Below are 27,976 nucleotides of genomic sequence, written 5' to 3' on the forward strand. Positions count from 1 at the left end.
ATAGTCCGAAGCCCCTCCTACTTCCCTTACGAGAGGGCTCCTGCGATAGACTTACGCGCGCCGCTACTCCATTACATTTCCAGAGGTATTGTCAGTCACGTAATAGTGTCAGTGAAAAATGCAGCAGCAAAGCTGAGAATGGCGAAACTAACTTTTAGGGGGCGAACTGATGCCCACGAAAGCAGGTTACACTCAAAGCACAGCGATAATGGCGAATAGTGTCGGCAAACATCGAACCCTGGTTTGCGTGGCAAGTCATCGAAGGTTCCAGAGTAAACGCTTGTGTGCCAGTCTCTTCGAGAACGTTCTACACCATGCGCGTGGCGCATACAAGCAATCAGATTACAGAAGGTTACACAGCGGATAGTACCTTCGATAACGGTCGAGAAACTTCCGCTACATGCATGCGTGTCCTGCGCGGAGCGATAAGATATTTTACATGGTGAAACGCTTTCACCTCATAAAAAGTACACTTGTGAGTAAGTGCCGTTTATTATTGTGGGCCAATCCCGAACATCCTGAAATAATCTGATGGCCATGCTAGTTCCTTTACGCGACGGGTAATGCAAATGAGTGGTAATTCCCGTCGGTATCTACAATCTAAAATATGGGCCGATCTCCAATATTTTGAAATGAGGAAACCTAAATGGTCTGAAGCTCCTCCTACTTCCATCACGCGATGGCTGGTCTGACAGAGTGACGTACGTAGACTCTGCTCCATTCCCATGGGTGCGCGAAGTCTAAAAATCTGGGCCGATCTCGAAGATTGTGAAAGAAGGTAATTTAAGCACTATGAAAGACCCCGTGCTTACCTATTGCGATGGGCAATGCGATGGAATATAGTGACGTGCACAGCGACTCCGCCCCATTCCCGTGGCTGTTGCGGTTTAAAAATGTGGGCCGGTTTTGATGATTGTGAAATAAGAAAACATAAGTCGTGTGAAGATCCTTCTACTTCCCTCGCGCCATGTTCTGATACGATAGTCCGGTTCGCAGGGACTGCGCACCGTTGCTGCGGGCATTTGAAGTGTAAAAATGTGGGCCGATCTTGAATATTGTGAAAGAAGGAAATTTCAGGAGTCTGAATGCCGCCGTACTTACCTTAAACTAAAATCATTAAAGCTCTTGTTTCGTTTCAAAAATGTTTATAATTGTTTCTATGAGTGTGATTCTGTATCGCTCAGGTCAGTTTGTGCCGTACAGATTGTATCGAATTTCTTACTACATTTCTGAATACATTTCTGCAGATATTCTACATTATGTTTTTGGGCACAATGAATGTAGCTGCCCTCTGGCCTTCCTGCGGAAATAGGACGCTCGATACTTTGTGCGTGGTGTGGATATTTCTTATCGGCATGGAGATTCTGGACCGCACCTGTCGTTTGTATCTCGTAAGTTGTCAATTTTACACGAAGAATGGAATGTTTGGCCTAGCATTCACTGGTCCGCATGAAGGATAACCATCGTTTTTTTTTTATTGCGAAAGCAATACTGCTCGCACTTTCGGCCCATCGGTGGTCGGGGCGCCTCCTTACACAACCTCGCGTCACGTGACCGTGTGACGTCACGCCAGACCGAGAGACGGGGCCCCAGCTCGCGGCGTCGATGGTGGAGGCGAATTCAGCCTTGCGCGCCGCCGCTGCGGCGCTACCGAGAGAGCGCGCTCGCTGGTGTGACGTCACGCTAGGAGGATAAATGGGGCTACAGCTCGGCTCCTCGCCGTGATCGGCGCGCTGCCTTGCGCTATGTCGGATGATGTGTACAAGGCGAGGCTGGAACGATCTTCGACCACCACCAATGTACAGACCAAAAGCCATTACTTCAAGGATGACAAAAGCGTTTTCATAGGATTAAATAAAGCCACATCACAGTAATACCATGTTGTATCCAGTGTGAATCCATGTATAGCCATGCATAACATAGATAAGTCATAAGTGTACCAAGGATATTGATAGCAGAAACCAAGCAAAACAATGTATAGCCATAAGTGTAACAAAGGGCAACCATGTCCACACAATCAGCCGAACCAAGGCGCAGCCAAGGGTACTGCTTTCGCAATCTTCCAGGCTTAACCAAGCTAAGCCTTCAGCCAATTTTTTAAATGACCCCCCCCTTTTTTTTTCAGACGAACGCGAATGTTCCTCTGCTTTCGAAGTTTGTTGAAGTCTTCATGATAACATTTTTCGGAGTCTCGTACATGACTTCTCGACTCTTCGGAGCGGGTCCATTCAAGGATCCGTACACGGGAAAAGTTCTGGTTTGTGTGGCACTTCTCTACTTTTACTACCGCCAGACGCTTATCTACTTGCCTATATCACCTCAAGTTGGCCCACTTCTGTACTCTATAAAGCTGATGGTGAGCTTCTCTTTAATCATTCTTGAACGTATTCCATATACTTACTCATCCTTAAGATTTGACGTGGTCTGAAGCATGCACCCCTTTTTCTGTTGCCTCTCACGCCGGCTTATTTGCTTGCGGCACACACTTGTCATATTTGCTGCCTCCGCCTTCCTTGTTTCAGAGCATCGGAGATGAGGCACCATATAAACTTAGAAAACCACACTTTACCTACAGTGTGCCCCATATTCGCTTGTGTAAAGCCGACTTCTGGAAAGGCTCACGTCCCTACTTTGGAGCGCTAAAGAAATTGAAAGAAGTATTATTTCACTAAGCGTTGCGTCCGTAGTGCTGCCTTGGTTGGTTTATTTTAACAAAGCGCTGCTTGATGGCACTGGTTGTTCTGCCCCCGATGAGATTATCCTGCCCGTATAACCTTGGATTCCTGGTTAATAAGAATATTGGTGCCGAAATGTACTCGGGCAAAGTGGCGACTGGTTCTCGACAACATGGAGCGCAAGGTAACATAAAGGTGATTACGGTTCAATATGCGATGGCCTCACCAGCGTACACGCCACGCAGCATTGAGGTACCCAGCGCCAAGAGGACGCATAGCGCCCGTACTAAGTGTCCGATGACCATGGCACATTTAATTCGGGTTCGCTACGGCTGAATGCGAGGCAGCGAGTGTTTCAGCTTCCGGAGCTAAGAGGCTTTCACTTGCCCTGCCACACGTCATGCTTGCTTTACACGCAGAAACGGATACACCTCTGTCGCATTCGACTCCTCGCCGCCAGAGCGTCAGTGATGCAAAGTTAGTTCTTCGATAGCTAGATCATGCCACATTATGCCTCAGCAACCTGCCTACAATTTGGTTATTCAGGCATGATTAACGCGCTATCGAAGGAGGAGGGGGGCATTGTATAGAGAGAAGCAATGGTCAAAAGAAAATCAAGCAGTAAGCTGTATAAAAACCTATCTTCAGAAAAACAAAGATACACGAAATGCATTGTGGGGCACTAAATCACAATGTAGACCAAAATACGGCCCTCCCGGAAATATCATTAACGTTATGCAGCCTTTCAGAAAGTAGTGCTTCATTAAAAAAATTGTCAAAACAAATATTGAGCAAAATGTCAACCAGGAGCGCTACTAGGGAGCACTCACGGATGGACAAAAGAACAAAAAAAGTATTGTCCTAGTGTTACAAAGCAGACAGCAAAAGGATTAACGGACGTTCAACAAAGGGGAAAGAGGAAAAGGATGTAAAATAAGTTCAAATTTTCCACCACAACAATTGATATCCTTAAAGAAGCAATAGCTTCCGAAAAAGAAAATATGCCACGATCGGTATTGCACGGGATATAGGAATTACATTCCAGTTATTTAGTGCAACAATTAAGGAGTGGTGACCAACAGAATTTGTTCGTTGGGGCGTAAATTGGCCGCACTTACAAGCATCATCTTTCCGTGGGTTGACTCCATGAGCTCAGTTGGTACTGATGGCAGCAAATGTTAGGAGAGAGAGATACAAAGTCCACTGATATACCCAGATTACAGCCTGACTGATCGCCCGTCATGTTGTTGCAGACGCTGCGTGATAATTATGATATGCACACTGATCACAGAAACACGCGAACAACACATGCAACCATAAACGCACGCAAGAACACGTTAGATATTTACCGAGTTTCCTTAGGGTTTGTTCCCCCAAGAAGAACCCTCAGGTCGCAAGCTTGCATGAAAAGGTACCTGATGTCCATGACGACTTGTTGCTGCATGCCTGGCGACTTTAGAGAATGGAATGCTGCTCGTGAGTCGGTGAAAGTAACCCAAGGCTCTCTGCTTAATGTTGTAAACAAACGCTGCCGAAGTGCCGCTAATTTAGTGGCGCTATCGATGTGGTGCTGAGAGTGACAGGGAGGATGACACTCGCAGGCGGAATTCACGCACCAATGGCTAATGACGCAAGTGTAAATAGTGTAAAGGAGCCTTGAATGTTGTGTGAGAGTGATCAAGCCTATATGAAAATAATGCCAGCTTCAGAAGGGTGTGATTCTCCGAGGAAGGTAACCCAATTTTATTGCACTTATAGGTAAAGTTCGTGAGAAAGTTCTGTAACGAACCGAGTAACTTGCTTTGAAGGAGTTAGAATTCTCAAGAAGAGTACGCATTTGGGCTGGCTGGTTCATGATTACGAGCAGTAAATAGCACTAAACAAGAGGACAAAGAGAGTAACACAGACGACAATGCTGACTAACAACCAAGGGTATTTATTCTTTCAGTCAGCCTATATATACTCCACCGCAATCTGAAAGCACAAAAATTGCAATTAATGCGACAGAAAGGCAATCTCCTTTGGAAGGATAGAAATGGATGGAAGGCTTAATCACACTTCGCCGCTATTATGAATGTGGAAAGCTTCTTAAATAACACGTGCTCATTCACCGCGGTATTTTGACAGATAGGCCACATCTTTAAAAGACGGCTTGCAGCCGCATTCTTTGCAATGCAGTGATAATTTATTATCTTTAGCTCGTTTTGGAACTTTGAGTATTCACGCATGAGATCGTTGATGCACCGCCCCGTTTGACCGATATAAAGACGCTTGCATGAAAGAGGAATCTTAGGAACCACATAGTCACAACAGTCAAGAACAAACCTCTGCCTGCGCTGCTTTTACAACTTTTTTGTTGTTCTCGGTCACCCGATTGACTAGATGGCCCAGGCTGCCTATTTTATTTATGGCAATGAACAGCAACCTTCCGCCTGCCCTGCTGACAACCTTTTTTGAGATTATACGCAACCTTTTGCACATATGGGATAACTGAAACCATTTGCCGTGAGCGATCTCAGGAGTGAGTGGCTGCCGATTGCTTTCCTTTTAAGGCTTGTCCTGAGGCTTTCAGCGATGCTAGTTAAAGCGGTAACAAGAAACCTGCGAGCTTCAGCCTGGCTACTTGCAATTCGAAGCTTCCATCTACTTGATGATTACATGAGCTGATAAGGGCCGCTTTCATGCAAGAAATTGCAATACCGTATTTAACTATCTTTGAATGCGCGGAGGGAAAGGGAAGAAGGCTCTTATGAGACCGAGGAGCACAAACCCAACATGATCGCTTGAGAACGATACCTCCAAGTATAAGAAACGAAGCTTCTTGTGTGACGGGTGCTCCGTGGTCAATTCAAAGGAATCTAAAGTATGCAAACAGTTCAAATATTATGGCAGCAATAGGCTGCGCATCAGTAGTGTAAGTACTGGAAAAAAATTTAAAGAGCCATCAACGTATCGCATCACTTTCACAGTGCTCGTCTGGCTGAGCTAAGTTCTAATATTGCGGACATAGCTGGCCAATAAAATGTCGCTAAGAACATGGGCTATACACGAACCGATGCACACACCTTTCTTTTGTACAAAAAGATTATGCTTCACGGAGATGAAAGTGGAAAGCATGTAAAACCTTAAGAGCTCTAAAACCTGTCGACATTGACAACACATGCATTCTGAAACTTAAGAGCATCGTCTTTGCCGATGCAATGACCAACTTAATTTGTTAATTATATTGTTACGGAGATGTTCGAAGTATATAAAGACTGTATTTAACATATGTATACAACATGAGACAGAGTAGTCAGGACGCCTGACCAACAACAAGGCGCAGCAGCCGGTGTGTCGCGATTTCTCTCTCTTCTTTCATCCTTCCGTAACAGGACTTCCGAGTGGCGAAGCGCCGTCTCGGCGCATGGAAGGCCAAGTATTGCAAGCGAAGTATGGCTTCAGGCGCGAAACGTGCACGACGTCAACAGGCGTGAGACTTGAGGATGTATCAAACTGTAGCGCCGAAATCTCGTAATTTACGCCGTTAGCCTGACGTAGCACTTCATAAGGCAGTGTGTATCGGGAGAGAAGCTTCTGGGACAGATCAACCCGACGGCATGGTGTTCAAAGGAGCACTGAAGCACCTGGCGCGAACTTAACATCGCGATGGCACCCCTCATAACGCTCTTTTTGTATACGCTGCGAGGCTAATAAACGAGATGGGGCGACTTGACCTGTCACGTGAGCGTGATCAATGACTTCAAGAGCGTACTCAGTTGCAACACGTGGCACAGAAGGGAGGATGGTGTCAAACGGCAATGTGGTTTCACGACCATAGAAAAGACAAAAAGGTAAATATCCTGCGGTGTCATATCGGGATGAGGTATACGCGAACGTCACGTAGGCCAGCATGCCGTCCCAGTCGCGGTGGTCGTTGGAGACGTACATCGACAGAATCACTGTGATTAATCGGTTGAGACGGTGCGTAAGGCCGTTCGTTTGTGGGTGATAGGCGGAGAACAGCTTGTGCTCCGTGGCACAAGAGCGGAAGAGGTCGCCAACAACTCGAAACAAGAACGAGTGGCCACGGTCTGTAAGTAACTGTCGAGGTGCACAGTGGTGGAGAATGACGTTGTGTAGGAGAAATTTGGCGGCGTCTGTTGCGCAACTTGTCTGCAACGCCTTTGTTATCACGTAGCTATCGCGTAATCAGTAGCGACGGCGATCTACTTATTCACTCTAGTCATCGACGGAAAAGGGCCAAGCAGGTCAAGGCCTACGCGAAAAAATGTTTCATAGGGACCTTCAATTCGATGGAGTCGTCCGACAGTTAACAAGGGAGGTTTCTTCCGGGGCTGGCACGATTCGCAAGTTGCGACATAACAACGCACGGAGTAGTAGAGACCCGGCCAGAAGCACTGACATCGTACACGGTCACGTGTAGGCAAAACTACCTGGCGGCCCACCGTCGGTGCATCGTGAAGTTGTTCGAGAACGACGGATTGCAGATGACAAGGGAGCACAAGGAGCAACTGAGGGCCATCAGGGTTGTTATCGCGGCGGTAGAAGATGCCGTTGTGCAGCACGAACATGGGGCACGTGCCATCGGTGCTGCCAGATTGCACTCTCGCGATGATGGACTGTAAGGATGGGTTGCGTTGTTGTCCAGCGCGCATGTCGGTCATGTCTGTCAAAAGCATCACGAAGGTCACCGGATCATGCGCAGCAGGATCGGGAGGATCCAATGGGTGACGAGAGAGGCATTCAGCGTCCTTGTGCAGACGTGTAGATTTATAGTTGACAATAAATTAAAATTCCTGGAGCCGCAAAACCCAGCGACCAAGCCATCCTGTCGGTTCCCGGGGCGAAGACAGCCAGCACAGTGCGTAGTGGTCTGTAACGACTGAAAACCTGCGACCATACATATATGGCCCGAGCGTGGCGACAGTCCAAACTAAAGCCAAGCACTCTCGCTCGGTGATGGAGTAATTTCTCTCAGTAGGTGACAGCAGGCAGCTCTCGTAAGCTATCACGCACTCGGCGTCATTCTGCTGTTGGGCGAGAATAGCGCCGATGCCATGGCCGCTTACGTCATTGTGGACTTCGGTTGGTGCAGATGGATCAAAGTGGGCAAGTATTAGAGGAGTGGTTAGAAATGCAATGAGAGTGGCGAACGCGTGAGCCTGCTCGAGGCCCCATGAGAAAGGCGTGTTGTTCTTTAGAAGGTCTGTCAAAGGCCGAGCAACGTACGCGAAGTTTTGACGAAATGGTGAAAGTAAGAACACAGGCCGACGAAGCAGCGCACGTCAGAAGCAGAACGTGGCAGAGGGAAACTTCGTACGGCGTGAACTCTTTCCGGATCTGATTGGACACCGGATGCGTCAACGAGGTGTCCCACACGGTAATCTGACGACGCGTGAATTGACACTTCGTTGAGGTCAGCAGAAGCCCGGCTTTTCGAAAGACCGCAACTATGGCAGCGAGTCGGGTAAGGTGGCTGCAGAACGTGGGAGAAAAAACAATAACGTCTTCAATGTAACAGAGACAGGTGGTCCATCTGTGGCCACGCAGAAGAGAGTCCATGATACGTTCATATGTCGCAGGAAAACTGCATAGGCCAAATGGCATGACTTGGAACTGATACAAGCCATCTGGCGTGATGCAGGCCGTCTTCTCGCGGTCCATTTCGTTAGCTGAAATCTGCCAGTAGCCGGATCGAAGGTCGATGGACGAGAAGTATTTAGCTCCGTGCAAGCAGTCCAAGGTTGCATCGATGCGTGATGGTGGGTAGACGTCTTTTCGCGTGATCTTGTTTAAGTGGCGATAATCGACGCAAATAGGCCAGGTACCATCTTTCTTATTCACAAGGACGACAGGCGATGTCCAAGGGCTGGCTGATGGCTCGATGAGCCCTTGATGGTGCAAAGTCCACTTCTGATTGGATTACTCGGCGCTGAGCATGCGATACACGATAGGGACGACGACGAATTGAATTCGTGATGGTGAACAACAGATGTTGGGCCTAACGGCCTGTCGCGGTACGATTCGAGCAGGAGACGTATGTCCGGTGCAGAGGTGAGGTTAGGTGCCATCGTCTTCGCGAAGTCATCCGTTAGTGAACCAGGGCTGTGAGCTGCAATTGGTGCTAAGAAACCACTCGTCATTCAGACTTTCAATGTCAAATTCGGAAGTATTAGAAGCGCTGGGTAAGAACATAATAATAACAATATTTGGGGTTTTTCGTGCCAAAACCACTTTCTGATTATAAGGCACGCCGTAGTGGAGGACTCCGGAAATTTTGACCACCTGGGGTTCTTTAACGTGCACCTAAATCTAAGCACACGGGTGTTTTCGCATTTCGCCCCCTTCGAAATGCGGCCGCCGTGAGGGCAAGAACATGCCGGCTGGAAGCACTTGAGGGCACAGGCTGAAATTCAGAAGCGGAAGAACGACGTTGTTATTAGTAATTGTCACCAACGTATGCGGAAGAGCAGCGTTTCGGTTCAAAAACACGTGGAGCACCATCAGGAATCTGTGGCTGCGCGGTCAAAGCGGCGTAAGTGACTTCTTCAGGTCACAGACGTACATCTTCGAGCTAGCGCAAGTATGGGGGGGTGGTGCTCGGAGCATCGGCGACTTGAGGCAGTTCGAACTGAACAACGCCGGCTGCACCATCAGTGAGAGTGGAATGATTGGATAAATATTCCAATCCAAGGATAGCGTCTTGAGGGTAGTTGTCGGTCACAGCAAATGGCACAGAAGTAGGGCAGCCGGCTATAGTTAAAGGCGCAGTACATATTCGAAGAACAGTACATATTCCGCGCCGCCGTCGGCCACACGAAGCACTCGGGCAGCTGCTGGGGTGAAGACCTTCTTTGAACGTCTACGTGGGCTAGCACTCATCACCGAACGTGGGATCCAGTGTTTGAGAGTGCTTCGACAGGTACTCCGTCTAATTTAACGTCAATTACACTTCTCTTTGTGGGCACATACAGATTTCCTTCTGTAATAGGCAATGCAGCACCACCTCAGAGGGCTGCGTTTCTTCGTTTTCCGAAAAGGTGCGGCCAAAAGCCACTGGGGAGGAAATGCGACGCGATTGCTGCGAACGGGAAGATGGGCGACGTGTTTGCGGTGAACAAGACTGGTGTCCGCGCGGCGATGGTGAGCTACTGTACCACGTGTTCCTAACAGAGTTGTCGGCGCTGTTAGACTCGGCGGTGGGAGGAACATTGCGGAAGTTTCCATAAAAAAGGCTCAGGTTGCTCGACTCGCGAGGTGTTGAGGGCTATGAGTTGCGATAGTATCGGTCGACATGACCAATGCGGCGACAGGTGAAACATATCGGCTGGCGGTCCGCTGTTCTCCACTCAGTCGGGTTGCGATAACGCGGAGAGAAGCGTCGGGTTGGAGCGAAAATTGTAGAAGGGTGTTCATTGGCTCTGGGGTTGGCGACAGCATAGACTGAATGTAGGCCATTGTTTTCAAGTTCCTTGTGAACGATGTCTAGTACGACGGGAACTGAAAAAGGGGTCGCATCAGCCCTACGCGAACAGAAAGCTGCGGGTGCCGTCGCGTCCAGTTCACCCCGAACGATTCGCACCACGTTCTTTGATGTCCACGCATGCTGCTGTGCAGGCTGATCTTCACAAGACGTCGTTGTGGCAGTATTGGTAAGTATGGCGAATGGTTGCAAGACGCGTCGGCTTTTGGCCTGCTCGAACGGTCGTTACTCTTTATCGATAGTGTATTGTAGAAGAACAAGCAGCAGGCACTGCTTCGAGAAAGAAGACAACAACTTGTGATTGGAAGCCTTGTGCCTGGGTTACCGAAGCTCTGTATCCTCTCGCTACGTGCTCTGCTATCCGACCATTTAATCACTTCCCAAACCTGGAACTCCGCAGCCGGACGCTCCCTACCGTTTCTGCCATGCCTCAGGACGCCGCGCAGCCCGATCCTCCCCTGGCATCGCCTGTCGTCTGCTCCGGTGCTCTACGCCAACGAGACCCTCCGGTCTTCAGCGGCAACGACGACCATGACGTGGAGGATTGCGTCATACGATCGCGTGACTGCGCATAACAAGTGGTATGACAAAGCTAAACTGACTAACGTCATCTTCTACCTTTCTGGAGTCGCTAATCTCTGGTTCCAAAATCACGAATCCAACAGTTCCACCTGGACAGCATTTACCCATTGTTTCAAAGAAGTCTCCGGTCGCCCTGCTGTGCGCAAGCTTCGCTCAGAACAACGCTTGCGTGGTCGCGCTCAGCAGAAGGGTGAAAACTTCACCAGCTACATTGAAGACGTAGTTGACCTTTGCCGGCGCATTCATCCCTCCATGCCCGACTCTGCAAAGATGAAGAATGTCATGAAGGACATAGAGCATGACGCCTTCCAAATGCTCCTGGCGAAAAATCCTCAAACGATTGACGAGGTCATTACACTGTGCCAGAGCTATGATGAGCTCCGCAAACAACGCCTTACTACGCGCCGAGCTGCCGCGCCGGTCGACATTGTTTCGGCTTTAATGATAATGATAATAATAATAATAATAATAATAATAATAATAATAATAATAATAATAATAATAATAATAATAATAATAATAATAATAATAATAATAATAATAATAATAATAATAATAATCTTTATATCCATCAAAACAATGGAGGGGCCGTGGGTAAAAGCTGCTGAACAGCTTGACTAGAGCCCACGGTCCCTTCTACAAGGCAGTACAGGAGCATACATGAAACATACAGGATTCTAACAAGAGACGAATGCAAAATTGATTCGATTTAATGTATCACAAGGAAGTCTAATATTAAAATTGTTCAAAAACATGACATATCTCGTGGCGCAGTTCGCGAACTGTAGTGCGACTTAAATCAATTCCACGTTTATTCAGATTATTAAGAAGTTTAGGCAAAATATACGATTGTGTACCCATATAGTAGTTAGCACTGGGAGTGACCACATTCCATTAATCAGACTGAGGTATAGTATAGGACGTAGGCTTTATTTCTAGCTTGGCTAGGTTGCGAAAGAAATTCGATTTTCTTTTAATTCGCACTTAAAGCTAACAATTAGTGTATAGCTAAACAATTTCCAGACAGGCATTATATCTGCTTTAATGAACAGAGTATGTGTGTCAGAATTGTAGGGGATATAAAAAAAAGAAGCCTAATTATCTTTTTTGCAGGATGTACACCTTTGTTAAGTTAGTTACTGTGGTAGATCCCCATACTAAAAAGCAGGGCGAGAGGTGAGGGTAAAAAAGAGAATTATTTATCAGTTTTTTTACGCTTAAAGGTAATATCGACCTAGATCTGGATAAAATACCAACGACACTTGAGAGTTTAGTGCAAATAGAATCTACATGAATGTCCCATAGCATATTTTGCGAAAACGTGACCCCTAGAATTTTAATACTACTTACTATTTCTATTTTTCTGGTGCCGTAGATAAGATCTACGTTCATAGTTGCCCGTTTTGATTTCGGTGTAAATAGCACAGCCTTAGTTTTGTTGGTGCTAACCTCTAACTGATTTACTACAGATCATTCCAGAAGGTTTGCAAGAGCGGAGTTTGCTATTTAGCTGATTTGCTCACAGTCTGTAGGGGAAAAAATATGCTGTCATCGGCGGCCTACAATATATATTTGGCTACAGCGCATGTATTTACCAGATCATTTATATAGATGTTAAAAAGAAAAAGACCAAGCATGCTGCCTTGAGGCACTACTCTTGCAATCAGTTTTTGGTCGGAACAGTGCTCACCTATTTGAACATACTGCCGCTGATAGTCAAGGTAAGATTATATAAGGTTCGAATAATGACCACGCGCTCCATACAATTCAAGTTTTTTGAATAAGATGGAATGAATAATGCAGTCGAATGCTTTCGTTTAGTCAATGTACAGGCCCAGTACAACCATCTTACTTGAAAACTGTGATAAAATAAACACTTTTTGTTGTATCAAGTCTAGTTCCGTAGACCTATGCTTTCTAAACCCAAATTGAGCTGGGGTTAAAAGGTCATATTTCTGAAAAAAAACTGAAAGGCGCTCATGAATAATCTTTTCTAAACGCCTTTGAAAATATTGTCAACAATGAGATAGGGCGAAAATTCTCGATGTCATTTCGATCACCTTTCTTGAACAATACCCTAACCTGAGCCACCTGCATTCTTTGTGGGAAAACGGCACTTGAAAAACAAAGGTTAAGTATATGGGTAAAAATCGGTGCGATAAGATCCATAATATGTTTAAGAGGTCGAATTTGCATACCTTCAACGTCCCAACTAGAGCTGTTTTGAAGAGACATAAAAACAGACCGAACTTGTTCTTCGCTAACGGCCTCAAGAAAGAAAGTAGATTGGTTACTAGGGGGCAAGAATCTTGCAAATTCAGACACTGGAAAATAATCACCATACTGCACAAAATAGTTATTAAATAAATTTGCCAGGGCGCGACCGGACATCTCGACTTCACCGTATTTAAGTTTAAGTGCTTTTGGGGACGAGTTACTGCGATTTAAAACAGTGTTCAACTTTTTCCACAAAAGATCAGGCTTACGAGAGCAGGTGTCAAGTTCCGCATGAAAATAGTTCTGTCTGCTTAGCTTTCTTTCTTTATTTAGCTGATATCGGTACATCTTAAACTCCTTGAGTTTTGGGGGATCTTTAGTTTTTATAAACTGATGGTACATAGTAATCTTCTCATTGATCTTTTTAATGAGCTCTGGCATGGTCCAAGGCTTGCGTATTTTCTTACCAAGTTTCAGTTGCTTAAGCGGAAAGTGCCGTTTATACATTTCAGCGATGTGATCAACGAACATCTTATACGCCTTGTCAGTGCAATTAATCGCAATAAGATAGTCGAAATCAGAATTCAACACGTCATTCCTGAAAGCATCTAGGCGAGTAGGATTTATTATTTGGACATTTATAAATTGTTTTTTACTATGATGATTGTGTCTATCTAATATTATAAAGGTAGGAAGGTGGTCACTCAAGTCGCAGGTCATCACACCCGCAATGTTATTTTCAATGACCGAGTTAGTAATAATTAGGTCTAACAAAGTTTCGCTATGTTCTGTAATCCTAGTAGGCAAATTGATTTGGTTTGAGCACCCGTTTGAAGTAATGAGCATATTCATAGTGGTTTTGGCTGCTGAATCTCCTAACAAATCAATATTAAAGTCGCCAGCAGATAGAACATAGTAACAAGCCTCAGAAATAAACGATAAGAACTCTTCGCAGAACGCAAAAAAGTTTTCAACATTTCCATTAGGCGGACGATAACATATAGAGAAAACAGAATAGTTCACTTTCGCAGTCAAAGCCTCGTAATCGCCGCAAGAAACACAGAAACGAGAAAGCAGTTCACATTGTATCCCTTCCTTTAGTAGCATCATTACGCCGCCGCCACGACGATTTGAGCGATTTAAGGAGAATGACTGATAAGGTGTAAAAACGAAGTGACCAAGATCATTTTACACCACGTTTCAGTGAGCATTATCACATCAAACTGAAATGAAAAACTGGAAATAAAATGCTCGATAGAGTCTTCTTTGTTACAAAACGAACAAACATTCATGTGAAGGCTTTTCAAAGTGCTTATTTGATAGCCCTAGATAACAGCATTCCCTTCATGTGGCAAGAGAAAGTTATGACGTGTTGATTCACACATAAAATATTAAAACAAACAATGTGATCAGGATTGACTGTCACAGATAGATCATGTCGGAAGGTCCCGTTCACTGCGCACGATGACAGAAGAATCGTCGTCTGCCTTACGCAGATAAATCTTGCCATTTATGAACCAGACATATTTGTAGCCCTTTTTCTTTGCCCACTCTTTTGCTGTTACAAACAGTTGCCGATATCGGGTTGTCATATTTTCTAGTATAAAAGTACTGCTCATTGTCTCTAAGTTTCCGCCTATTTTCCAACCATTTATCCCTGGTGGCTTGTCGTGCACATCGAACGATTATTCCTGGGACCTTGCCTGCTTTCGCCGGAAGGCGATGAATAGCATCAACATTCAGTTTACTCAATTCTGGGACTTCTAACAAACCTGCCACGCTGTTCACTGTCATGAACAAGTCTTCCTTCGGAGTAACCTGAATTCCATGAAATTCCAAGTTTATACGACGGTTTCTCCATTCAAGTTCATTGATTTCAGTGACCAGCTTTTCAGTCTCCGTCTCGCTACATCGGGCCTTTTGCTCAAGCTTTTCTACCCTCGCTTTCACATTTTTTGTGTAGCTTTCTTGTACAGCAAGACATTTCAGCAGTTCATCATACTTGTCAGACATTACTTCAATGCTTTTTTCGATGTTAGAAACCGTCTCCTTTAGAGGCAGTTTCCGCCTCTGACAGTTCCAGTGCTGCTCCCGCCCACTCTTCGTTCCTCGACCAAATCAAGCAATTCGTTCGCGAAGAAGTGGCGCGCCAACTGTCACTGCTGCCTGCTACCCAGTCGTCTGAGTCTTCTTTGTCCCCGGAACTGCGACGCATCATCCATGAACAATAAGCGACGCGCTACCTCTCGCTAATCAGCCACCTTCAGCGACGGTTCCGCTCACGTACGCTGCCGTCGTCGCAAGGCGAGGACCTCCGCCTGAAGTTGCGCATTACACGCCCACAAGCGGCTTCTACGCCTCGCCTTCTGCGGCTGCCAACTACTTGCCCAGAAGCGGCTTCTGCGCGCCTCGACAGCCCCTACGCCCAGCTCCGACCAGTGCACCGCTACCTAGGCCCGCTGTTGATAGTCCTTGGCGTACCCAAGACAACCGGCCGATATGCTTCGGGTGTGGCTTTGCTGGCCACGTGGAATGGTTCTGCCACCGGCGAGGTTTGTACCCTCCCGATGCTGCGAGACTTCGAGGGGATGCTCCCGACTCCCAGTCCTGCTATTCCCCACCAGTTCCGCACTTCGCTCCTTCATCTCCTGCTACCCAAAGATTCAACACTCGTCGGTCTCCATCTCCCCGTCGACGTTCCCTGTACCCCATCGTCCGCCACCCTCCAGCTGTGGAGGAAAACTAAAAGGCGCAGTTCCGGAGGCAAGAACTGCGATCTCTTCGAACTGCTCAAGCCCTCGTTTATTCCCTACGAACGTCATTGAAATTTTTGCCGAATGTACCGCCGTTCACGCGCTTGTCGACCTGGGTGCCGCAGTGTCCGTGATTGCTGACCAGCTTCAACGTATGCTCTGCAAAATCGCGACGCCGTTTTCTGCCATTTCGCTACGCACAGCAAGCGCTGAGCCTATTGAGCCCTTAGGAACATGTACCGTGCGTGTCGCCATACAATACAGTTTATACCACATTGAATGTGTTGTTCTTCCCCGCTGCTCTCATGCCGTCATTCTAGGATGGGACTTCCTCTCATCTCATCGCGCCCGTACCCGTGCAAAACTTGCGCTGACTCCATTTTGCGGCAGTTTTTTTGAAGATTTTCCTCTACCTTCTGCTCGAGTGTTCGTCGCCACCGTCACTGATATTCTTCCATTCTCTTCCGCCTTTGTACCCGTTTCATGTGCTGCTTTCTACGATTCCACAGTTCTTTTCACGCCATCTCAGCTTGCTGCACGCCGTCATCCCTTCTTGCTTTCCTTTGCCCTCCTTCCCTTTCGCCAGGGCACCAGCGCACTTTACGTTTCGAATCTATTTTCGTGTCCGTCAAGCTTACATCATGGCGAGTGCCTCGGTTTTGCAGATGAATTCGACACGAGCTCTGTCTACGATGTGCCTGATGACTCGACTTCTCTTCACGTTGACTTCATGACTCTCACTGTCTCTGCGCCTCCGCCTGCATGTGTCCGAGTGTTTGCTCCGTCTATCGATCCGAACCTCACTCCGAGTCAGCGCACGCAGATCCTCGACCTCCGTAACCGATTTCGAACTTCTTTCGACCTCCAGAAATAATGTTTAGGCCGTACCTCCACAGTCGTTCATCATATCGACACCGGCAGCCACGCGCCGCTGCGCCAACGTCCATACCATGTGTCCGCGATGGAGCGCCGTGTCATCGATGAGCACGTAGGAGACATGCTCCGACGCGGCGCGATACAGCCATCACACAGTCCTTGGGCTTCCCCGGTAGTGCTGGTAAAAAAGAAAGATGGGACAATTCGTTTTTGTGTGGAATATCGAAGACTCAACAAGATAACCCGGAAAGATGTCTACCGTCTTCCCCGTATCGACGACGCACTGGACTGCCTCCAAGGCGCTGAATTCTTTTCGTCCTTAGACTTACGATCCGGTTATTGGCAGGTCCCGGTGGCTGATGCAGAGCGTCCTAAAACGGCATTTGTTACGCGTGACGGCTTATATTAATTTATCGTGATGCCCTTTGGCCTCTGTAATGCGCCTGCAACTTTTGAAATAATGATGGATAACATCCTGTGGGGCCTCAAATGGCAGACATGCCTTCGTTATCTCGATGACATTGTCATCTTTTCCACGGACTTTTCTTCTCACCTGTTCTGACTCAAACGCGTGCTCACTTGCCTTGCCGATACTGGACTCCAGCTGAACTTGAAGAAGTGTCACTTCGCCGCCCGACAGCTAGTCATCCTTGGCCACGTTGTTTCGAAAGATGTTGTGCTACCAGATCCAACCAAACTCCAAGCCATTGCCGAATTTCCACGACCTAAGACTACAAAAGAACTCCGCAGCTTCATCGGATTATGCTACTATTTTCGTCGTTTCATCCGCAACTTCGCCACCATTATAGCGCCTTTGACACAGCTTCTCGCGGGTAACCACGACCTCTTGGCTTGGCCGCCAGTTTGCGATGCCGCATTCACGACGCTGCGCCGTCTTCTAACCTCCCCCCCATACTTCGACATTTTGACCCCAGCGCACCGACGGAAATAGACACCGATGCCGCTGGCATCGCAATTGGCGCTGGTCTTGCACAAGGAAAGACTGGCTTCGATGAATACGTTGTTGCCTACGCTAGCCGCGCACTCACTAAAGCAGAAGCTAACTATTCCGTTACAGAAAAAGAATGCCTGGCTATCATGTGGGCCATAACTAAGTTTCGTCCTTCTCTCTACGGCCGCCCGTTCGACGTCATCACGGACCAGCATGCACTCTGCTGGTTGTCGTCCTTGAAAGATGCTTCAGGTCGCCTCGCTCGATGGGCGCTTTGCCTCCAAGAGTATGATATTCGACTGCTGTACCGCTCAGGCCGTAAACATTCGGACGCGGATGCCTTGTCTCGCTCCCCAGTGTCAGGCCAGCCCAGTTATCAGAAAGTACGAATATGCGAGTCCTCCCTTACCGCTACGGATATCCTTTCGGAGCAGCAGAAGGATCCATGGATTGTTGCTATGCCGGCTTTTCTGTCAGACCCATCAGCGCCTTCTACTGGCCGTGCATTTCGTCGCCAAGCACACGACTTCGCTGTTCGTGACGGGCTCCTGTACCGCCGTAACTACCTCTCGGACGGGCGCAAATGGTTACTCGTGGTTCCTCGGCATCTACGTTCGGACGTATGTGCAGCGTTTCACGATGACCCGCAATGCACACATGCAGGAGTAGAACTTCGCCTCTGCCCAACGCATCTGCGCGGGATGTTGCCGGGTTCCTTCTGCGTAACAGCATACTTCGTCATGGAGCCCCAAGAGAGTTGATGAGCGACAGAGGCCGCGTCTTTCTGTCTGATGTTATAGATGCACTGCTCAAGGAATGCAACGCCATTCACCTTACTACTACTGCATACCACCCGCAAACTAATGGCATGACTGAGTGCTTTAACCGCACTCTTGGCGATATGTTAGCCATGTGAGTCGCATCTGACCGAACCAATTGGGACCGAATTCTGCTCTTCATGACGTACGCTTATAATACCGCCATGCAGACCACTAAAGGATTTTCCCCGTTCTTTCTTCTTTACGGACGCGAGCCTTCCTGAACAATGGACACCATCCTTTCGTATCGCCCTGACACAAGGTAGGCTACTACCCTGTCCAAAACTGCTGCACACGCGGAAGAGTGCCGATAGCTCGCCCGCCCATTTACTTCGGAAGATCAGCAGCGACAGAAGCACTTTCGGGATATTCCCTCCACTCCGGCACCCTATGCCCCTGACTCACCAGTCTGCCTTCGGGTTCCCGCTACCAGCCCTGGACTTTCACCCATGCTTGTTTCCAAGTACCAGGGTCCCTACCGTGTCACCAGTCAAACGTCCCCTGTGAACTATTTGGTAGAACCCCTCGAGCCACCTTCCGATAAGCGCCGCCGAGGGCGCGAAATCGTGCACGTTCAGCGACTCAAGCCGTACTTTGGCCCACCTGGGCTATCTTGCCCGTAGGCCGCCGAGACGGCTCCTCTTCCCCGGGGAGGTAATTGTACTGTAGAAGAACGAGCAGCAGGTACTGCTTCGAGAAAGACGGCGACAACGTGTGATTGGAAGCCTTGTGCCTGTGTTACCGAAGCTCTGTGTCCTCTCGCTACGTGCTCTGCTATCCGACCATTTAATCAATTGAACTATAACACCTCTCGACAATAGCATCAACAGTAGAGCAGCTTTTGCACATGAGCAGATTAAAGGCGTCGTCAGGAATGCCCCTAAGCACGTGCCCGACCTTCTAAGGTTGTGTCATGTCGTGATGAGATTTCCGAAAAAGTGGCAGCACGTCCTGGATGTGGGAGACATAGCACTCCGTGGAGACTGGGCACGGGAGGGCAGTTCAGGGCTTTGCAGCAATATTACGGCCGGCTGGTTTGCCAGAGAACTCTGTCAACTTCTCTTTGCATTAGTCCCAGCTGGTTAGCTCGCCTTCGTGGTTTTCGTACCACACCTTTTCCATGCCTCATAGGTACAACAACAGGTTAGCTAGGATAAGCGTAGATTCCCATCTGTTGATCCAAATCACGCGTTCGTCCATAGCCACCCACTCCAACTCTGGCGCCATCGGTCCCGCAGAAAGTTCCAGGATCCTTGGGTTGCAAAACCACAGCCGAAGGTTGCAGCGATGTAGCTGGCGACGGTGATGTTGGAGGCGACAATGACATTGATCCCGCCTGTTAACCGTCATTCATGGTGGGGATGGTGATGCGACATCTAATCTGGAGCTCTGTTTCCTGCCGTGACACCCTGCACCTCCCACCAATATGTTAGTGGGATATTGTGAGATTAGAAAGACTATATTTACTGTATTCATATACAAGATTAGTCAGAGTAGTGATGCTGGCTGACCAACAACACGCACCAGGGAGCCTCTCGCGATCTTCTTCCTCTCTTCCTTAATCCTTCCGTAACAATATGGTTAATCAGGTGTGCTTGTAGAGGATACCAAGCTAACGACGCATGCTCCAGCTTTAAACGCTGTAACGTAGGTATGCTAAAGGGATGGAATTATGTTGGCACAGTGAAAGCTACGTTTTTGAAAACAAGTTCTCTACATACTCTGCCAACAGCGTCGTCTGTCTTGCTTTGTGGTGAAATCTTCCTTTAAAGTTTTTCCTGAATATTTAATTTTTTTATGGACGAACGTAAATAAAGTTCATTGTCTGTCTGTCTGTGGAAGAACGTTGCACTGCAACGGTGGCGTAGAGGTAGAGCATCAGCCTCGCGTGCAAGAGGACCGTGGTTCGAATACCAGTGCCACAAAATTTTCCACCGGATCACAAAAAAAAATCTGCGTGTGGATAAAATTGCATAAACCGGCCTGGAGGGCGGCTTGATCCCGGTGACCAGAACCGGTAACGCACTCACTCATCAGGGCAGGATTGGCCACCCTGGTGCAGTACTTGGCCACAACCTCCCATATGAATACAACAAACCCCAGCCCTCAGTCCCCAGCTGCTGCGAAGCAACTGACCACGGCGGCGGTCAGACTTGTGACACAGCAGTGGGTGCTAAGAATCCCTAGATCGGGACAGGCCGCCATTGGAATCTGAACCTGGCAACGTTTAAAGCTTGAACGTTATCTAGTTAGGCGAGTCTAACAGTGCTATTGGAGGAATTAGAGGGCAGTAAGGGGGACATAATAGGGCTCAGTGAAGATAGGAGGACAAATGAAGCATATACAGTGCTAAAAAGCGTGCACCTCCTGTGCTACCAGGGCTTAGCGGAGAGACGAGAACAAGGAGTCGGATTCCCGACTAACAAGAATACAGCTGGTAATATACAGGAACTCTACAGCATTAAAGTGAGGGTGGCAGGTCTTGTGAAATTTAATTAGAGGTACAAAATGAAGGTTGTACAGGTCTACGCCCCTACATCAAGTCATGATGACCAGGGAGTCGAAAGCTTCTATGAAGACGAGGAATCGGCGATGGGTAGAGTCAAAACAAAATACACTATACTGATGGGCGACTTCAATGCCAGGGTAGGCAAGAAGCAGGCTGGAGAAAAGTCAGTGGGGGAATATGGCATAGGCTCTAGGAATAGCAGGGGAGAGTTATATGTAGAGTTGGCAGAACATAATAATATGCGGAAAATGAGTACCTTCTTCCGCAAGCGGGATAGCCGAAAGTGGATGTGGAGGAGCCTGAATGGCGAGACTAGAAAGGAAATAGACGTTACACTCTGCGCTAACCTTGGCATCACACAAGGTGTGGACGTGCTCGGCAAGGTGCGCTGCAGTGACTATAGGATGGTAGAAACTCTAGTTAACCTCGACTTCAGGAGGGAACGCAAGATACTGGTACATAAGCCGATCAATGAGTTAGCAGTAAGAGGGAAAATAGAGGAATTCTGGATCAAGCCACAGAACAGGCTTTACTCACGAAGAGGACCTAAGTGTTGAAACAATGAACGACAATCTTATGGGAATCATTGAGGAGTGTGCAATAGAAGGCGGTGGTAACTCCGATAGACAGAATACCGGCAAGCTATCCAGGAGACGAAATATCTCATCAAGAAACACCAATGCATGAAAGCCTCTAACCTTACAGCTAGAAGAGAACTGGCAGAACTTTCGAAGTTAATCAACAAGCCTAAGACACCTGACATAAGCACGTATAATATGGATAGAATTGAACATGCTCTCAGGAATGAAGCAAGCCTAAAATTAGTGAAGAAGAAACTAGGAATTGGCAAGAGTCAGATGTATGCGTTAAGAGACAAAGCCGGCCATATCTTTACTATTATGGATGAGATAGTTCAAGTGGCTGAGGAGTTCCATAGAGATTTATACAGTACCAGTGGCACCCTCGATGATAATGGAAGAGAGAATAGTCTAGAGGAATTTGAAATCCCACAAGTAACGTCGGAAGAAGTAGAGAAAATCTTAGGAGCAATGCAAAGGGGGAAGACAGCTGGGGAGGATCAGGTAACAGCACATTTGGTGAAGGAAGGTGAGCAGATTGTTCTAGAAAAACTGGCCACCCTGTATACGCAATGCCTCATGACTTCGAGCGTACCAGAATCTTGGAAGAACGCTAACCTAATCCTAATCCATAAGAAAGGGGACGCCAAAGAATTAAAAAATTGTAGACAGATCAGCTTACTCTCCGCTGCCTACAAAGTATTTACTGATGTAATCGCAAATTGAATCACGAACACTTTAGACATTTCTCTATCAAAGGACCAGGCAGGATTCCGTAAAGGCTACTCAACAATGGACCATATTCGCACTATCATTGAGGTGAGAGAGAAAGTGCAGAAATTAACCAACCGTTATATATAGCTTTCATTGATTACGAGAAAGCGTTTGATTCAGTCGAAACCTCGGCAGTCGTGGATGCATTATGGAATCAGGGTGCGGTCGAGCCGTATGGAAACACATTGAAAGATATTTATAGCGGCTCCACAGCCACCATAGTCCTCCATAGAGAAAGCAACAAAATCTGAATAAATAAAGGAGTCAGACAGGGAGATACGATCTCTCCAATTCTATTTACAGCGTGTTACAGGAGGTATTCAGAGAGCTGGATTGCGAAGATTTGGTCATAAGAGTTAATGGAGAATACCGTAGTAACTAGCGATTCGCTGATGGTATTGTTTAGGAAATCAGGGGGTCAATTGCGATGTATGCTTACTGATCGGGAGAGGCAAAGGAGAAGGGTGCATCTAAAAATTAATCTGCAGAAAACTAAAATAATGTTTAACAGGCTCGGTAGAGAACAGGAGTTTACGATAGGTAGTGAGGCACAGGAAGTCGTAAGGGAATACATCTACTTAGGGTAGGTAGTGACCGCGGATCCGCATCATGAGATTGAAATAATCAGAAGAATAATAATGGGCTGGGGTGCATTTGGCAGGCGTTCTCAGATCATGCACGGCATTCTGCCATTATCCCTCAAGAGAAAATTGTATAACAGCTGTCTTACCAGTACTCACTAAAGGGGCAGAAACCTGGAGGCTTACGAAAAGGGTTCTACTTAAATTGACGACGATGGGACGAGATATGGAAAGACGTATGATCGGTATAATGATAAGCGACAAGAAACGAGCAGATTGGGTGATGGAACAACCGCGAGTTATTGACATCTTAGTTGAAATCAAGAAAAAGAAATGGGGGGGGGGCATGGGCAGGACATTTATTGAGGAGGGAAGATAACCGATGGTCATTAAGGGTTACAGACTGGATTCCAAGGAGAAGGAAGCGTAGCAGGGGGCGGCAGAAAGTTAGGTGGGCAGATGGGATTAAGAAGTTTGCAGGGACGACATGCCGACAATTTGTACATGACCGGGGTTGTTGGAGAAGTACGGGAGAGGCCTTTGCCCTGCAGTGGGCGTAACCAGGCTGATGATGATGATGATGATGATGATGATGATGATGATGATGCTGCACTGAGGAATCAAAATGTTGCCTGCTTTTGATCGGCACCGTCACCTGAAGCCTATAAAACTGGAATTTTTCGTTTGATAGAAAATAAGCAATGCGCGACCTCCTTGAAACGCACGTGCACTTCTGATCGCGGCCGGGGTCAATCCGGATCGTATTTCTTGATCGCAACCAACAGTGGTCAATGTTACACAGTTCAGCAATCTGGTTCAAATAATAATCGTCTGGTGATCGCCGGCAACTCACAGAATTGCACAATGCCTTAGCTGCAAATTCACATATGGAAAATATTTTGAAGTAGGACAATATTTCAATTTTACAGCTTACAACTTCTCATAAAAAGGTTCGTAAACTTTTTCTTAGTTGCCTTTGCTTTTTCTTTTTATTATCTTCGAGACCATGCGCTAGGGGGCGCCAACTCCAGCCTGCGATTGCGATCAAGAGATGTGATCGCGATTCACGGGTCACGATTGTCCGCATCCGGATCGTGCAAAATAGCGATCGCAAAGACTGTGTAGTAAGAATCTATCCAAATCTAGCTTAATCCAAATCGGGTGTGGTCGTCACCAGAAGTGTTCGTGTGAGACCGACATAATATTCAAGCCAAAGGCGTGTGCAAACTTCAAGATCTACCAAAGATAATTTTTCGAAATTCAATGTTTTTGAATTTATTATTGCGCCTAATGGGTTGGGTCTGTAGGTGTCGTCTTACGGAAGCCACACTGAACGGAGCCCATGTATATTTCTTCCAGGTTGTTCGTGACTTTACAAGCTTCATGCGCATGGCTCTCTTGGTAGTAATATGCGGAGGGATTGTCACTCACGCAATATTATACCCAGATTACCCTCTTACTATAGAGCTGTTGCGAAGGATTTTTCACAAAGCCTTTTTTGCATTCTTTCTCACGCCGATTGTTGACCTACCAGGTAAGTGTGTCCTTGTTTTTCTTTGTTCTAACCAATGCTATCAAATGCGTATGCATGTCAGGCTTGCAATAGGTGGGGTTTTGCAATTGAGATCAAACTTTTTGTGTTATTCGATACGCATATGAATAAAAATTGTACTTGACATTTTCAATTGATCGATTAAGCTGCAACGATAACTAAGTTAATTGTTGGCATTATAAAGAATAAATGATCTCATTTGATTGCATTATCTGAACCTGTATTCCATACTGCTGGTGAGGTGCAACCTTAATCACTGGTGCTGGGCAGAACCGTCTTCCTGAGCGAGAGTATAAGTAGGGTTCCGGATATTTCTGTATTTATTTTTCTACAAGTTCTACTCTTACCACCTCTCAAGTTGAAACGGTAGAGGGGTTTGCGGGGAGCTTCTCCTGGGTACTCCCATGTCCGCCTTTCTTCGTTGTCCCACCAAACTTACATCTGTCCTAAATACTTGGAAACCGTTGGGAAAAGTAAGGGAAGAGAACAGGGCAAGAAATTTTAAGGAAATTCAAGGCCAGGTAATTGAGTTCTTTCCGTTTTCACGGATTCACAAATAACGGCCCAAAGGCTTCTATTTGAGTGTTTATCGGTGTATACTGAAGACGGGGAACCCAAGTCATAAGTAGCCGTTTTTGTTGTTAACACAGGTTCATTTATTCAAGACGGTGTTCTTATATTGGAAAGTCTCAATGTTCACTTTGCATGACAAAGGTTGCTAGGCTCCTATTCCTTAAAATTTTGGGCCCTTTTCTAAATAAGCTCGGTACTCAAAAAGCGTAGTTCGCAGAATTTAAAAGAAGCTCCACGCATCCCTCTTGCATTTTTAAGGTTATCATGAAATGGCACAATCCTCTCGTAAACGTTGACATCACCTTTTGCATCATTCTCACTTGCAAAGAGCCTTAATGCCCGTTGGAAATTTGAGAGCTCGATATCGAACTGGGTGGCTTTCGCACATAAAACCCGCGATGTTTGTTTTCACCAAAGGCTCAACACTGCCAGTTATGAAAACTTCTCTGGCGCCAAATGACCCAGATACGACAAAACTAAATTCAGTAATTTGTTTTTGTAACACGACGAGCAGCCGTGGTCGTCGGTGTTTATGGCGATGCGGTCACCAATCTTGCCTGCTGAGCTTTAGCAGGCCACCGAGCCGGGCGGCGAACGAACATTATGCCTGCGGAGGCGTCACATGCTTGCTACACCCCCTTACCCACAGTTTGTTTGGTAAATAAAAAACAAACGTCCATCTACAAAATATGAGGCTCTGCCTCCACCCTTGCTGGGTCGACGGTGACTGCTATCCAGGCGAGTAACTGTCCGGTGGCCTTCGCCGTCGAGCACTCCACCTGGGCACCGGTGTTGATGGGTCGGGTGTGGCCATGCCGGGTGCTGCCTGAGCCAGCCTCGTTCCATCCGGAGGGTCTGCAATGATCGGCCTCGTGAGTTGTGCTGGGCTCGACACCGGTCCAACGGGTGCCGCACCACTGGCTACGGTTGCCGCCTCCGAGGTGGGTGGTGCGACTGGTGCGGCCGCTAGTCCTCCTGCGGGCTGGAACTCAGAAATGGCAGTCAAGGGTGCTGGCCAGGTCCCGAGGCGAAGCCTGACATGGTCAGCGTGTCTGTGCCACACGGCCCCGTCTGGCATGCGGACGAGCAGCAATGAGGCGCTGGCAGGAGACACCACCTGTCCGCAGACCAGGGTTGGCCAGGACGGAAGTTCCTGGCGAAAACTGGAGCTCCCGACTCTGGCAAAGGCCCGGGACGGCATCCTTGGTCAGCAGCCAGCGTCTGCTTCAGCTGCTTCAAAAGCACTGTGGATCGGAGGTCCGGATGGAAGACGTCCGAGGGTGTCTTGACCAATCCGACCGAGAAGGACCTCACAGGGGGCACGGCCAATGACATCGTGGGGCGCGGTCCGGTACTGAAATAGTATCCGGGCAAATCTGCGTCCGGAAATCTCCAGTCTGGCTCGTCTTCAGCTTGTCTTTGATGGTTTGCACCACCCGCTTGGCTGCACCATTTGAAACAGGTTGTACGGTGGAACCATTATACCGCGGAGTCCGTTTTTCGTCAGCTAGGCCAGGTACTCTGCGATGGCAAAAGCAGGACCATTGTCGGACACGATGACATCCGGCAACTCCTGGGCGGCAAAGACCTGTCGTCGCGCTGCAATGGGCGCGCCTGCTGATGGAGTGATGACAGGTAGAACCTCCACCCACTTCGGAAAGGTGTCCACCACCACCAGGAAGTAATGGCCCTTAAAGGGTCCCCCAAAATCCACATGTAGATGTAGGCGGGATCAGGGTCTCTGTGGGAACTGCCAGGAGGTGTTTTCCACATGACGCGAGGCTCCTGGCAGATTTGGCAGCTCTGCACCAAGTGAGCGATGTCCTGGTCCAGGTCAGGCCACCAAACATGGGACCGCGCCACCATCTTGGTCTTTTCTACGCCAGGATGACCCTCGTGCAGCAACTGCAGGACCCTGGACCGGAGACTTTGTGAGATCACCACCGTAGAACCCCACAGTAGGCAGCCCTGCGGCAAGCTCAGCTCAGCGGCATTGTGGCTATAGGCCTGCGGCGCCAATTCCTCTCCACGGGACATCGCCTTGACCACATGAGACAGGACTGGGTCCCGGCTGGTCCCTTGAGATACCGCAGATCTGGAGAGTACCTATGGGAACGCGTGTTCCAGCATGAACACTTCATCAGGTTCTGGCACAGCGTCAGGCAACTCTGGCATGTGCAGGCGGCTCAGGGCATCAGCGAGTCCCAGGTGCTCTCCCGGACGGTAAACCAGCCGGTAACTGTAAGCTGAGAGCCTCAAGGCCCAGCGTACCACTCGAGGCGAAGCCTGTACAGGAACTGCCTTGTCAGGCCCCAGCAGCCTCAACAGCAGCTTCTGGTCCGTGACTGCCTCGAACGTCCGGCCCCACAGATACTGGTCGAAGCGTTCGACAACGAACATGAGGGCCAAACCTTCCTTGTCCAGCTGGCTGTAACGTTGCTCTGCAGCATGAAGCCGTCGAGAAACAAAAGATTTCAGAGCGATCCAGGCAGCAAGTAGCACCTGCCATGTACTAAACCCGGACCTTGCATCTTTGCAGCGTTTCCCAGCGAGTGGATCAACACGGATCTAGCGTCGCCGTGCCTTCTGAATCCTCTTCTGACGGCGCAGCGGCGAGGCATATCTACAAAAGATTGCTTAAGAAGAGGGTGACTTAACTGGTGGCCTACGACGGACCTATCGCCCGAACGGCTGATCGCGCTGTCACCACAGCGGCTGACGCGCGCAGCGGCTATTCTGGCAAACGACGCACCTTGGCTTTGCTATAAGAGCCCTGTCTGGATGGAGCCAGCATCACTTCAGAGCAATCCAGGCAGCAAGTAGCACCTGCCATGTACTTAACCCGGACCTTGCATCTATGCAGCGTTTCCCAGTGAGCGGATCAACACGTATCTAGCGTCGCCGTGCCTGCTGAATCCTCTTCTGACGGCGCAGCTGCGAGGCATATCTACGAAAGATTGCTTAAGAAGAGGGTGACTTGACTTGTGGCCTACGATGGACCTATCGCCCGAACGGCTGATCGCGCTGTCACCACAGCGGCTGATGCGCGC

General features: G+C 47.9%; 1 protein-coding gene across 1 annotated transcript in view; it reads left to right on the forward strand.

The window, feature by feature from the left end:
• Positions 1–27,976, forward strand: part of LOC142578515 (transient receptor potential cation channel subfamily M member-like 2) — a 442,858-nt gene that overhangs the window by 244,204 nt on the left and 170,678 nt on the right. The window contains exons 17-19 of the mRNA XM_075687892.1: positions 1,248–1,391; positions 2,126–2,356; positions 24,161–24,335. Coding sequence (XP_075544007.1) covers positions 1,248–1,391; positions 2,126–2,356; positions 24,161–24,335 — 550 coding nt within the window. The remainder of the gene's footprint in view (positions 1–1,247; positions 1,392–2,125; positions 2,357–24,160; positions 24,336–27,976) is intronic.

The sequence above is a fragment of the Dermacentor variabilis genome, chromosome 4, assembly GCF_050947875.1.
Source record: "Dermacentor variabilis isolate Ectoservices chromosome 4, ASM5094787v1, whole genome shotgun sequence".
In the NCBI taxonomy this organism is placed as follows: domain Eukaryota; kingdom Metazoa; phylum Arthropoda; class Arachnida; order Ixodida; family Ixodidae; genus Dermacentor; species Dermacentor variabilis.